Source organism: Microtus pennsylvanicus, chromosome 7, assembly GCF_037038515.1.
Source record: "Microtus pennsylvanicus isolate mMicPen1 chromosome 7, mMicPen1.hap1, whole genome shotgun sequence".
Classification (NCBI taxonomy): Eukaryota; Metazoa; Chordata; class Mammalia; order Rodentia; family Cricetidae; genus Microtus; species Microtus pennsylvanicus.
Window position 1 is genome coordinate 46,707,801 of NC_134585.1, and position 14,660 is coordinate 46,722,460.

Here is a 14,660-nt window from a genome sequence, read left to right on the forward strand (position 1 = left end):
CTATCAATAAAATCTATTAAAACAATAATAACATTAATAATAAAAAACTAAAAAGGAAATCACAGCAATGATATATTCGCCCTTACTTCAGAAATAAAAATAATTACTCAGCATCGTGTCTTTTCTTTTTGGTGTCTGTGACAAGCACCACAGTCAAAATCAACTTGGGGAAGAAAGGATTAATTTTGTTGTAATTCCAGGACACAACCCATCCTTTGTCACAATCAAGTCAGGAACAATGCAGGAACCAGGAAGCAGGGACTGACTCAGAGACACAGAGGAATGTTGCTTACTGGCTTGTTCCCTCTGACTTGTGCTCAGTCTGCTTTTTATACAGCCTAAGAATTACCTGCTCAGGGTTGGCAACTATGTGCATTGGATTGGGCCCTCTCAAATCAATCAATGACAAGAAAACCCACAGGCCAACCTAATGGAGGCAATCCTCCAATTGAGACTCCAATTGTAACTCTGGTCTGTGTCTAAAGGACAGCTGAAATTCCCAAGGAAAAAGAAAATTTAGGATTGTTCTAATTCTTCAATAAATGTATTATTTTATGCTGATTATATATTGCATATAGCATGTTCACTCACGTATATGTTTGCTGTACTTTATAAGTAATTACTTAGAAGACAACATTTAGAACAAATATTTTAGGTACTGTGAATTTAATGCTAACCCTGTGTCCAGTTGTGTTTGGAATGGGACATCCATAAATGAGAAATAAAGTAGTAACTGTGCATTCATGGTGCCACCTGCTGATGTGGGTGGTAAGGTTCTAACAGCTGTAATAACTACAGAATGATTTAGCGATGATAAAAGTGGCACTGGCTGTAGGTTAGTAACTTCTTGGCTTCCCGAGGCCTTCTTGGATCTAATCAGCTTGTAGATATTTCATTGGTGATGACAAAAATTGTATTGGCTGCCTCCTCAAGCTCTCAGAACATGCGCTTTGTTCCCACACTCCCACCTGCTTAAGGGTGTACTTGTTATGAACGGCATGTGAAGCCAGCAAATGAGTTTGTCGACTGTGCTCACCATAAGGCACCTTTCATGCCATTTTCCTCTTGCTTTGAATGTCGTTGTCATTGCTTTATATTCAGAAAGTGTTGTTAGCTACCGTAAGAATACTGGACATAAGTGTCCAAAGGTGGAGGTTTTCATTTTTCCCATCCAGTCAAACCCCAAGGTGTGGGAGAGTACTCTCTGCATAATAAAGCATATTCATTCAAAGTAGACATTCAAAGTTTGAGGTGCTTGCTTCCCTATGTCTTATTTGAAAGTACACATATGCATATATTATAAACATATACATGCTATATTGATGACACACACTAAATGTAGTGAGACATATATGTCATATGTGATATATACACACATATATAAGCATATACATGTATATAACACACGTTTATGTGCATACACACACACTCATACACACATGTATATGTTTTCTGAGCATCTACTATGTGCCAGACACTATGAATGACCTTGGTATTGTTATAATGAACAAAATATGTATTGCTTTTGCTGCTCTGTTTAGTGGGTGAGACAGACTGCAGCACTAGAGATCCAGTTAGAGTTGTGTCAAGTGCCAGTAGACAGAAGAGAAGTGTGGTAATGTGTAGTCTGAGGCCACTTGTTTATTTCCCAGCTGCGCTGACCCAAACTATGCACACAGAAGCTGTATTAATTACAACACTGCTTGGCCAATGATTCTAGCATATTCCTAACAAGCTCTTACATCTTAAATTAACCCATTCCTATTATTTATATTTATCACCAGGTTTGTGGCCTACTGGCAAGGTTCTAACTGGTGACTTGCATCTTTCCCCTCTGGCAGTTATGTGGCATCTCACTGACTCCGTCTACTCTCTCTGTACCTTTTCCAGTCTGGCTATATTCTGTTAAGGCACTGGCTGAAAGCATCTTCTTTGTTAACCAATGGTATGCAGAGGGCAAGGCAATCCCACATCAGTAATGTGACAAATTACTACACAGAGTTCAAATATCCAGTATGACTTGGAGTCTTGCTTTATGGTCAACAATAATCACTCTAAAGAATGCAGCATGTTGTCCCCCAGAGAATCTCCGGTGGAGAACATAAGATATAAAACGCTCTTGAGAGCCCTTTAATATTCATCTTAGGCTCAGTACGGATATGTGTAGTTTATATGGGTAGAGAAGGGCTCAGATCTGGGACATGCTGTGTCATAACTGTAATCCTTGTTTTTCTTATTTGCTCCTTTATACTATTGCATTCTCTCATACAAAACAATTCACATAAATGGGCTGCCCACTACTCAGTTTTGATTATGCAGAGTTAAAAACCCCAGATGTGCTCACTAATTGCTCCATCGAATATCCTATGTTACTCTAAGGAGTATGTAGGAAGAGGTAAAGAGTAGCAGGTAGCTGAAGTGTTCTCTGAAACTCCATTAAAAAGTTAGGCAGTGATCTCCTTCAGATGGGTTGGTGCTAGGAAAATCGCAGGGAACAGAGCTGACAGGGAGAGGCAGGGATGATGCTATTAAATCAAACCAGGTTAGGAGATGAATTTCTTGGGATAAAAATGTCCTTACGAAGTCAGAAACTATAGAGCAGGGTCTACTGGGAGAGAAATATGGAGTTAAGGAAAGAGTTTGGCACTTATGTTAGTGGGGTCTAAAAAGAGGGACTACAGGTGAGCCAGCAAAGAGATTGGTCGAAAGTAATTCAGCAAAATCTTTCATAAGCATGTGATAAGAAATTATTAGAATAAGATCAATCTGCAGAAGGTCTAGCTTAATTGATTGTTGTAATAATCATTCTGCCATCTTGAGTTTGAATGATTGTAGCTCACAAACAGGTCGATATCTGCTGTAGATGAAAGTAAGAGGCTGGGATTCAGAATGTGTCCTGGTTTTATATCTTAGTCATACATGGAGAGAATACTTTTTTTAAAGAGAGTAAGTGTTATGAAGTAATTTTGCTTCATTGAAAGACTGTCAATACAGTACGTTAAACCTTTGAATTGCTGGCCCCAATTCAATGTTTTCTTTTATAAACATTCCTGTGGTCATGGTGTCTCTTCCCAGCAATAGAAACTCTAACTAAGCCCTCATTAGAAAAGCTTCCTCCTGAGGAGAGAGAAACTAATACAGTGGCCCACAATAGGGCAATGTGTAGAGAGTGAGCAACTTTGGAACGCTCAGCCCTTAATGGGATGTCTCCATCAAATCCCTCCTTTCTGGGCTCAGGGAACTCTGAGGAATAGGGGGTGCAAAGACTGTAGGAGCCAAAGAGTATGGGAGATACCAAGAAAACTGTCTTCCAGACACTAAGTAAATATTAGTCTCAAAGAAAGCATACATAAAATCCATACAAGTCTAAGTCAGATGGGGCCCAGTGCTGAAAGCCAACATGAAAGCCAGTCCCTGTTTCTAACCCAGAAGCTATCAACAATTGATAACAATGTGCTAAAAAATATTTTCTCCAATGGCATCTCTCTGGGTATACAAGCCACACTAAAGAGTAGAAATCCTGGCCACCAGTGAATGACCAACATGAAATGAACTCAATGTTATTTTGTCATGTAAAAGGATTATTTTTATAATTATATCACAAAACTGGAAATTTATAATTATAATTTAAAATTGCAATAATTGTTGTAATTTCAAAAAGGAAAGACTGTCAATATTTGAAAGGACATGAATTTATATCAATAGTTAGATGTGCACTTTAAAATTCCGTGGGTTTCTTTGTTTATCTTGACTTGACCAGTATTTATTTTTGGTTGTGAGCCTAGTCTTTAATGACTGAGCCATCTCTCCAGCCTTTGATCATTGCTTGTAAAAATGATTAGCTGGGAAATATGCCTTGTTGTCTTCACTTTTGGTTCTTTTTGATACAAGCAACAAACATCACAACGTGATTGTGTTCTATCTTTGATACATAGCCTTGTATGTAGCCAATAAAGAACAGGTTAGAGAAATTCACACATATGTATATACAAATAAATAAACTTTATTTCATTTTCTTATTCCCAAGGGTTAAGATATACAAACAAGGAATAAAATTAAAATTATTTTCTTTTGGGGATGATTTATGCCTTAATTTCCACCTGCCCTATAATTAGAAATTTTGAACTCTGTAAATGTTTTTTAAGATAAAATTATTGCCTTGGTAAACTTCAGAAATTACATCATTAACCCAAGGACCTTTCTCAGCCTAGAACAACATGGTTGGTACAAGTGTCTGTGCACACACAGACAAATAAATAAAGAGGAAAGTTTAAAATAATTTGAAAATGATTTATTGTCGGCAACCCCTGCAGTTAGGAATTCAAGTATTATTACTTTACTTCAGTGCAGCTGGGGAGGACAGCAACTTGCTGTGGGCTAAAGGTAAATGATGATCTATTGCGGAGGAGGAAGGGGGATGAACTGAGGAAAAGGGGAAGGAGTTGGGAGTAAGCAATGCATTTTCTCAACTATCGCTTCACATAATGCCTTTAAAAATTTGGCTTGACCTCTGTTGGAAAATCCCAGTGTAAATGGTGAAGTAAATGACGTTCTTAAATCTTTGATAGTTAAGGGCATATGGGCTTGGTATGGGGAGTGTGTGATCAGGGTATGCGAGTGCTGTGCACACTAAGCTATGTCGAGTCACAAGCCTTCCTGCTTCAGCTGCTTGACAGTCTGATTCCAGATGCAGTCAGTTTTAGTTCAAAGAGATCAATAAACACACAAAGTCCTAGGATGACTTTTCTAAAGGAACCTACTCTGCTCACAGCATTTGTGGGTGGGTTAAAGCTTTTGTGTTGTAAATGAATTATGGATTCCTACAGTAGAATAAAACACCTACTTTCTCACTTCTAAAATAAGAGTGAAGTAAAAGCTCATTTTTTTTCTAAACACAAAGTGATATAGGGAAGGAAAGAATAAACCCTGATCTCTGCGCTTAATACTTCATTAACTTGCATCTCATTAAATCATCCTAAACCCCATGCTGGAAGTTTGTCTACGTCTCAGTGTAACTGAGAAAACTGAAGCCCCCCCAGATGTACTTCTCTATGTTAAGATTAGCTCCCATGTCAATTTTATCTAGTGGCAGCTCCTATGTTTTCCATCTCATTTCTCTCTCCTTGGCTGCTTGTACAAGCACCTCCTATAAAATGGTATTTTTATTGACAACCAAAGTATTGAAACAAGTTTCCTCTCAACTTTAGGTGCAGTTCCAGAAGTGACCGTCACCTCTCTTCGAGGCACTGCGTGTGCAGGAGACACAAATTTGTTTCTGGAGGAAGCTGTGGACTGGCGCCCTGGGGATGAGGCTGTCATCATCAGTGGGATGAGTGTTGAAGGCACCGGATCAATGGAAGAGGTTGTTGTTGTGGAAACTGTACACAATGCACAACTCCGTCTCAGGACTCCCTTGAGGTACTCAAATTTCAGCCTGGATAGGTTTACAGTGGGGGAAGGTGAGGTCTGCACAAATTGGCCTCTGGACATTTGTCTCTTGATGAGATATGTTAGTGTTAAATAGGGCTGGACACCTGGAAAACAAAATAATAAAGCTTGGATGTTATGAAGATGAAGATTTCTTGAATGCTTTCTTTAGTGGGACCCTAGAATTTCTGCCTTGGAACGTGGTCCGTATGTAATACTGTATACAGTGTGTTTTACACATGTATATAGGACTCATTCTTGGGTATTTGAGTTTCTGAAGAAATAGACACTCCCCAAAGAAGAATCTATTTACTATTCTGATAAGATGTAGAATGATGTTCTCAAGTGCATCTTCCACTCTTGTTCTTTTTTTTTCAGATATTCTTACAACATCACAGAGAACTGGGTAGCTGGAAAGAATCCTATTTTGAAGGCTACTGTGGCTCTTCTCAGCAGGAACATCGTCATCCAAGGAAATCTTACTCTGGAGAGAGTAAAGCGCCTCCATTCTTGCCAGGGGGCCAATGCTGCTGAAGGTATAAATGCAGATCGGTGGAAAACCCAAAGAGTGAATAAGTGTTCTCACTGCCTAGCAATATGTGGTGGGGCCGTGGTTGGTCTTCTGCATTAGAACACACTGTTCATCTTTGAGTGTCTATATCCCTCTGTACTTTTTCAGAATCTTCTTGACGGTTTGTCACTTCATCTCTTTTCCCACTTATAGGCGAAAGAAATAGACAAAGGCAAAGGAAATAGTTTAATGATTTGGCTCTGGGAAGACTTGTGTTAATGAATTAAACCTGGATAGTTGGGATGTCGTAATGATTTCTTTAATCCCAGGCTTCTCCCAAGATTCTCAAGAAAACCATGATTCCAGAATCATAGGCTTGGGCAGTTCATTCTCATTGATTAGATTTGTACCTCCTCTCTTTGGAGGTTTGTTTTCCAAGTGACCTAGTGTATACTCTAGGTAAAGGGGTAAAGGAGCCAATTTATCTTCTGGTAGAATAGCAGGCACTGAATCACACTGATGTGCCTATTAAACATCTATTTCAGGGATGGTTAGTTTAGGAGGTTATGTTTTGGTTTCCCAGACTGTAGATTATGAGGCTTTCACATGCTGTGAAGATATCATTTGTCAACTTTGGTCCAGGATGCTGTGGGTGTCAAGGATGACTTCCAGGCATGAGCCGTGGATGGATGATGAGGCTTTTACTGTGATCGGAAGAGGAGAAGGTTTGGGGATAGGGGCGTAGTGGTGAATAGAAGTTTAATTTTGCACACATTGAAACTGAGAGGGCAGGCCAGCAATTGAGCAGAGATGTCTGACAGTATCTGGACCCTGACAGAAATATCAAGGCTAGAGTTAAAGATTTCAGAGATATGTACACAGAGGTGCAGTTATACACAGTGTTGGGATATAAGGGATTATTAATCGTGGAGAATGAGCATGACCTCACTCTTTTCCATTCAAAGTCATCAACTAACAAATATGTAATTTGAAAAGAAGAAAAAAATGTTTGGATAAAAGTGGGTTACAACTGATTGCCACCTTCAAAATTTCACCAAATCAGGATCACAATTGTGCCAAAACATAAAACACACATCACCTCTTCATTTACTGCTTATAGGTCAATTCTTTGAAGGATTAGACTTTGTAATTCACCAGACAGTGACACATTATTTTGAACTACTGCCCCCTCTTTTGCTGGTTATTGAGTTATTAATATTAACCACAGTGCAGCAATACAGATGGCCATGTATGTGAGCTGGTTAATCTTTGTTATCAGTCGGACAGAACCTCCTGTCACCTGCAAAGAAGTGGCCTCATTTAAAAAAACTACCAACATTGGATAAACCTTTGGTCGTTTCTGTGAGAGACTGTCTTGACTGCAGATTGACAGGGGATAGATTAGCCCACTGTGGGCAGCATCATGTCTATGTGGGTGAGTCTGGGCTATAGAAGAAGGGTACCTGAGTATGAACTGGAGAACAAGCTGACAATCTTTGTTCTCCCATGGTATCTGCTTAAGTGCCTGCCCTGACTTTCCTTAAGAATGGACTGTAGATAAGAAATGGAAAATAAAATAATACCTTTCTTTCCTTAAACTGCATTTGGCCAGATATTTCTTATAGCAAAAGGAAGGAAAGTGAGTATATCTGAATTTAGTTGACTTTGCTTCTTCTAAGTATGGACTGCTAGGCAATATGACCAATACCGAATGAATTCTGAAGATGACCTCAGTGTTTTGAGGTTCTTTCCCATTATCAAATGTTGCATGTCCACAGAAAATATTCTGAGTGCTAGTTTCTCATCACTGTAGTAATGGCAGTTGAGCATTCGGTACGGACCACTTTTCTGTCCTTAGTAGGAAGATAGCTAGAGAAACAGATTGGCAGTAACTCAGTAACTTTTCTGAGCCCTCTGTCCTTTCACCGAAGACATTTTTTGCTAAAATCATCAAACAAATACTTAAGGGAAACCCCACTGGGCTCCTAAAGACTATAAGGTGCTATGTAGGATTCAGGTCTCATAACTTCCCCAAGAATTATCAAATATGAAAAATCCATTTTATTTCACCTTTCCTACAGGTTATCTTTTGCATTTAAATCAAAACCAGTGTATTTGGCTTGGGGGTTGTAATCTGCCCCTTTCTGATAGGTTTTAAGGTGGTTATGTCTGTATGGGTGGGGCATGGAGAGGGGAGCATCTCCAGATATAAGAGAGCAAGAGGTAATATCATATTTTAGTTATTCGATCTATTTAAATAATCCATAGGAAGAAATCACAAACAGTGAAAGAAGACAGTTGGATGGTTTGCCCTGTGTAGCCATAGAACCTTGCACACAGAGATTTGTCTAGAAGCATTCTTAGAAGTCTTCCTTGAACATCATTATGTGTTTCAGGTAACCTAAAGCACTGTTTGTATTATAAGAGTGAGAAAATGCTGGGAGCCAGGGATCTGGGTGCCAGAGTAATCATTCAGTCCTTCCCAGAGGAGCCCAGCTTGGTCAAGCTGAAAGGAGTGCAGTTTCGATACCTGGGGCAGGCCTTCCATAAGCATCCAAGCTCACTCACCTTGGTGGGAGCTTTGAGAGGTAAGAGACCGCGTCTCCGTCTTCCCAGTTTTCTTCTTCAATGTTGACGGTACCAGACTGGTGATATGTCGGACTGACAAATTCAGAGATTGATATATGCTTATAGGTTATGTGTATACTTTCCAACCTTTAGTACCTAAATTAATCTCACGTGGAGCTTATTAAATTCAGAGATGTACTCACTCACCAGAGAGCAGCTTGGACATGTGAGGAAGTGCTAGCGGTTCAGGTGCAGTGTGTTCTGAGGGGGTGATGTTTTGGTAGAGATTCAGAGTTGGGAAAAAAATCCAGACAGTGTTTCTGAAAGCAGTGATTATTCATGAGTTAATTTATAGGTATTAATTTTTTTATTCTTATAAGAAACCAGATATTTTGCTCTAAAATCAACATAAAGCTGTGTGGAAATACAGATTTTACAGGCCAAATACTTACAATTTACCCTTAAATGAGGACTCATTATGCTAAATATATATTGATGAAACAAAAGCAGCCCCCACCTTTCTAAGCTTCTGTGGTTTTGTTCCCCATAGAATACATAGAAGGAAAGATTGTTCTTAAGACTTTTACCCTGGATCACCACACTGTGCCAATGCTGTCCCCCAAAATCACTCTAATTGTCATAATTTTGTTCCCTTTTCCTTTAGAAATATTTAAGTTAACAGATACAGAGAAATGGAAATTAAAACAACTCTGAGATACTATTTTACTCCTATCAGAATGGCTAATATGAAAACACTCATTAACAGCTTATGCTAGATAGAATGTGGACTAAAGGGAACACTCCTCCATTTTTGGTGGGAATGCAAACTTGTACAGCCACTTTGGAAATCCGTAAGGTGAATTCTCAGAAAACTGGGAATCAATCTACATCAAGACCCAGCAATACCACTCTTGGGCATTTACCCAAAGTATGCACATTCATACAACAAGGACGTTTGCTCAACTGTGTTCATAGCAGCATTATTTATAATAGCCAGTACCTGGAAACAACTTAGGTGCCCCTCAGCTGAAGACTGTATAAAGAAAATGTGGTACATTTACACAATGGAGTACATACTACTCAGTGGCTAAAAAAATGACAGCTTGAAACTTGGAGGCAAATGGATGGAAGTAGAAGCAATCATCCTGAGTAAGATAACACAGACCTAAAGAGACAAACATAGTGGATGTTAGATATAAGGCAAAGGATAATCAGCACTAAGAAACAAGGAGAAGTTTAAGAGAGAAACACACATAGATCCCCCTAGGAAGGGAAAATAGACAAGATCTCCAGGTAGGTAAATTGGAAGCATGGGGTGCAGGGAAAAGGATGGAAGGGAAGGGGGAGAAAAGAAGGGGAAGGGAGAGGAAAACATGAGGAATCTGGTTGGCTGATCTGGGAGAAGGTCAGAGATGGGGAGCAAGGGAAGAGATATCTTCATAGAGCGAGCCATTATAGAGTTAGCAAGAAACCTGGCACTAGGGAATTTCCCAGGAATCCACAAGGATGACCGCAGCTAATACCCTAAGCCATAGTGGAGAGGGTACCTGAACTGGCATTCCCCTGCAATCAGATTGATGGCTATCTTAACTGTCATCACAGAAGCTTCATCCAGTAACTGATGGAAGCAGATGCAAAGATTCACAGCTAAGCATTGGGCAGAGCTCCCGGGGTGCAGTTGAAAAGAGGGAGGAGTAATAATATGAGCAAAGGGTTCAAGACCATGGTGGGGAAGCCCACAGAAACAACTAACCCAAGCAAGAGCGAGCTCACTGACTCTGAACTGACAGCTGGGGAACCTGCATGGAACTGAACAAGGCCCTCTCAATGTGTGTGACAGTTGTATGGCTGGGGCAGTTTGTGGGACCATTGACAGTGGGACCAAGGTTTAATCCTACTGCATGAATTGGCTTTCTGGAGCCCATTTCCTATGGAGAGATACCTTGCTCAGGCTAGATATAGGGGGAGGGTCTTGGTTCTGTCTCAGTGTGATGTGACAATCACTTGGGAGACCTCATCCTCTCTGAGGAGTGGACAGAAGGTGGGGTGGGTGGAAGTGGGGGGAACTGGGATTATTATGTAAAATAAAAAAGATTGCTTTCAAAAAATAAAATTAAATAAAAAACAACACCAGGAGTGTTTTATTGTTCCTTTTTTTGTGGGGGGGGGCGTAGTATATTTGAAACTTCTAATAATTATTTTTTTTCTTGAGAAGAAAAATGAAGCACAAATTTGAACTGGTATTTCAAAAGCAAATGATTTATCTTCATTACTTTTTAGATTATCTATAAAATACATTCAGTGTTAGTTATGAGCCAATATACTGTTTTCTATATTAATCCTACATGATCTAAGACCTGATTATTCCAGGGATTTATCTTTCAAAGATATTGTACCAACTACATAGTACTCATATTATTAAAGTCATAATGGAATTATAAAGTTTACTAATATATCTTGACTGTTGTAGACTATTCTTCATTTTTATTCAAATTTATTAATTGTGCAAACTAATGGTTTTCTCATTCATGCATAAAATATACTTTGATCATCTTCAATCTCCTAATATCATATTCCATCACCCCATTCATTTACTTTTCCTCCAAGCCTTCATTCTGCTTAAATGTATTATCTCAACCAACACAGTTCATTTTTAAGACAGTCTATGGTGCATGGTATTATAAACCTAAAAGAGGAAAAACTGTCCATAGTAAAAATAGGTTCGTTCTTAAAGAAGCCTGTGCTAAAAATGATAACTTTAAATTTTTGTTTGTTTAAAGATAAGAAAAATAATATTATAAATTTAATTTATAACTCAGTTCTTAGAAATGCCCTATTTGTTTTTTTTTCTTTTTCTTTTTTTTTTGTTCTTCAAGACATGGTTTATCTTTGTAGCCCTGGCTATTCAGGTACTCACTCTGTAGATCAGACTGCCCTTAAACTCAGAGATCTGCGTGCCTCTGTTTCCTGAGTTCTGAGATTAAAGTTGTGCACCACCACCACCTGGTCAGCAATGCCCTATTTCTACGTATACAGCAGAACATACTTTTTTAGTTTTCAATAGTACATGTAAATATCAGGTTCTGTTTTATATGCATGTATATAAAGGGTGTGCATTCATACTATACACGTATGTATATGAACTTCAAAAGAAGTAAAAGAGAGAGAAACACATGTATCACCTGCCTCCAGTTAATGGCAGCATTCACTGTAGCAGAGTCAAAACTCAAAATTGACCTGAGAACCAGGTTTATGCAAATACAGGGGAAGCTGCTTCAACTCTATTGAAATGAAATGACATTTAGGAAAGTGATGGCTCTGCCTCAATATCTCCATCTCTGCATCCTTCAAAAAGAATGGCTTATGTCTTGCAACCATCAACAAATAACCAGTTGCTATCAGCTACAGTTGTGCAGCACAGGACAGAGTTTCTGTCAATCTTCCAGCCCATGGCACTGTCCCTGAACAAGTGGTCATGTGTGTATAAAAAAGTTACTTGGGTATTGCCTATGGGAGAGTGAACGAGTAAACAGTCTTCTTCAGTGGTTTCTGCCTTGGCTTGCTCAGGGACAGAATGGAAGCTGTAGGCTAGAACAAATGCTTTCATCCCCAATTTCCTTGTGGCCCTAGTATGTAACACAGCAATAGAAGCTAAACTGGAACAGTTGACAAGGTACAAACAGGAATTTCACATCCAAGAAATACTGGCCACCACTTCATATGCAAGGGTAGATTTTAAAAATCCAAGTGAAACCACATAAGGCCTTGATGGCTGCTCTACCATGTTGTGATAAAGGCCATTGAATAGGTAGAATTTTTGATAGCCATGTGGCTTTGTGGCTTGGCCAGATTTTCTCTTTCATGTATGGATAACACTTTCTAGCATTTGTGTCTTGGATTTCAACTAGCTTAGTCTTCAAGTTCTAATGGCCTTAGTTGCCCAATTTCCTGGTTTGTTTGCTTTTTTCCAAAGGACAGAGTTTCATATTTTTGTGGAAAAATGTTTCCTGGTGATGGTGTATCTTGTTTGGATATGGTCAACAGAATCTGAGGAGACTCTAAAGTGTTAAGAAAATCTTCACCTTCTTCTTTTCCGTTCAGGTTCTTATCTCCAGAGCTGTGCAATATGGGGTTCCTTCAGCAGAGGCCTTAGCATGCACAGGACCTGGGGCCTGAGGGTGGAGAGTAATATATTCTACAAGATTATAGGTCATGCCCTGCTGGTGGGTAAGTACATTTGCTAGGTTAATTTACATATTCTCGAGTAGTATGGGCAGTCTTTCATAAACATTCTTACTCATTGTTGAATTCCAAACTTACAAAATCATTAGCATTACCTAATAGGACATAGCTCAAAAAACAAATTTAAATTTATTCACCACTGAGTGACTTACTAAGCAGTATCAATAGGAAGTAAATCACTTGAAAATTGAATTTAGGCAAATAAGAGTCTAATGGGAGGTTTTAAAATTTACTGTCATGAAATTTCCTGCAATTCCAAGTTCACACATAATCTCAGATGCTCAGGCTTGGATGATGTTGGCTGAAGATTTTAAAATCGGATTTGTGCATAAATGCTTCTGTTGTAGGCTGGGACTACAGTTTCCGACCTGGCAGACTGTGCACTAGTTTCTGCCATTCTCCTTTTAGGTCATGACCAAACCCCAGAATTGTCCTTAGATAATTAGAAGTCTCAGTCGGCATCACATCACTCCCGGAAAGCAATCCAGAAGTTTTAACTGGGCTAAAGAGTGCCCTGTTAGTGATTTCCACCCCAACTGATTTCGGCAAAGCCATCCTCATCATTTTCACTTCTTCCTCTGTGCTGTCACGATGCAGGAGCTACTTTATTCCATTCTTCTCAAAGATCAGCCTTTCTTCTACCACATGGCTTTTTCAGAATTTTTTTTTTTCCTCTCTGATCATGCCAGTTACTCTCTTGGAACATTCTTTGTCCCCTACATCTCCAGGCTAGAACTTCTCAACTTAAAACTCCATGTCACATTCTGATTCCTCTTGTTTCGCCACTAGGTTTTGTGAGACACTGCCTTCTTGGCATTCGTGTTGATAGTTTGTTGTAGGCCGGGTGCCTGAAAAAATGAATTAATAAGCAGTCTCTGATTGTGTCAAAACATATAAGCAAACCAAAGATTTTTGTAGAAAGTAAGGCTATTACTATAATTGTTAGTGTTTTATTTTTAAATGAGGCCTGTGGTGTGATCCAGGGAAAGTGTATGATTCATATAAGAGCAATCTTTTGAGATGAAAGGCTGAAAATGTTCTAATCCCAAAAGAGATGTTTTGTGGGGGACTATGGATCTTATGAACTCACTTAAAAACAAACTCAAGCTTGAAGACAAAGAGCAGATACATAAAGTCATCAGCCATACAAAATCTTTTGATTAGAGAAGTGTGGCCACAGAAATCAAGCCAACAGGTACAGGCTTGACTGTGTTCTTAATTTTCTCTGTGAAAGTCTGTGACTGCAAGCAGAGATTTAGGATGGCATCCTAACAATATGATTTTAGCATAAAATTTTACTGAATAGGCAATAAAAATACCTGTAGGAGTAATTCAGCCTTGGTTATTGTGGATTATTGACTCTTGACATCCTTTGTAATCAAGGAAATTAAAATAATTGATTCACTATAAAATTCTCTGTCATACCTAAAACAAACACAGGTTCAGAGCCATTAAATAACATGGGAATCTCAGATAAAATAAAGTCCTAGTAAAGAGGGGTTCTGTGGCACTGTGTACGCAGTAGTGATCCAACCTAAATGAGTAATCCCTTTTGTGTCACATGGTTGGGACATTTGATGTTTTCTAGTCCTTTCTCATTGAGGTTGTAACTGCCTCATCCTGTCCAGCATGTCCCTTCTGAGCTTGTCTGCTCTTCTAGAAATAGCAATCCATCCAATTTGATAACCAGGCTCAGTTGGGCACAAGCTGTGTGACTTTTCATTGTTATGTATTTTTTATTAAATGTATTCATTGGCAAGTCTGTGTGCACATTTAAGGTTATCTGCTTGCTCCCATTTCCCACCCACCTCTTTATTGCTCCCTGTTTCCTATACTCCAAGTCTCCTTCTCACATTTACTTTTTGTGACCCAATGAGTTCAACCAGGGCCATCTGTCTGGTTGGGACAGTGA

The 14,660-nt window shown here is 39.1% G+C and overlaps 1 protein-coding gene across 1 annotated transcript in view; it reads left to right on the forward strand.

Annotated features, from left to right (window-relative positions):
* The window catches only part of Pkhd1 (PKHD1 ciliary IPT domain containing fibrocystin/polyductin), a 419,145-nt gene that overhangs the window by 175,923 nt on the left and 228,562 nt on the right, over window positions 1–14,660 (forward strand). Inside the window, exons 37-40 of the mRNA XM_075978902.1 lie at window positions 5,208–5,418; window positions 5,806–5,963; window positions 8,335–8,526; window positions 12,608–12,733. Of these exons, the coding sequence (XP_075835017.1) occupies window positions 5,208–5,418; window positions 5,806–5,963; window positions 8,335–8,526; window positions 12,608–12,733 (687 nt within the window). The remainder of the gene's footprint in view (window positions 1–5,207; window positions 5,419–5,805; window positions 5,964–8,334; window positions 8,527–12,607; window positions 12,734–14,660) is intronic.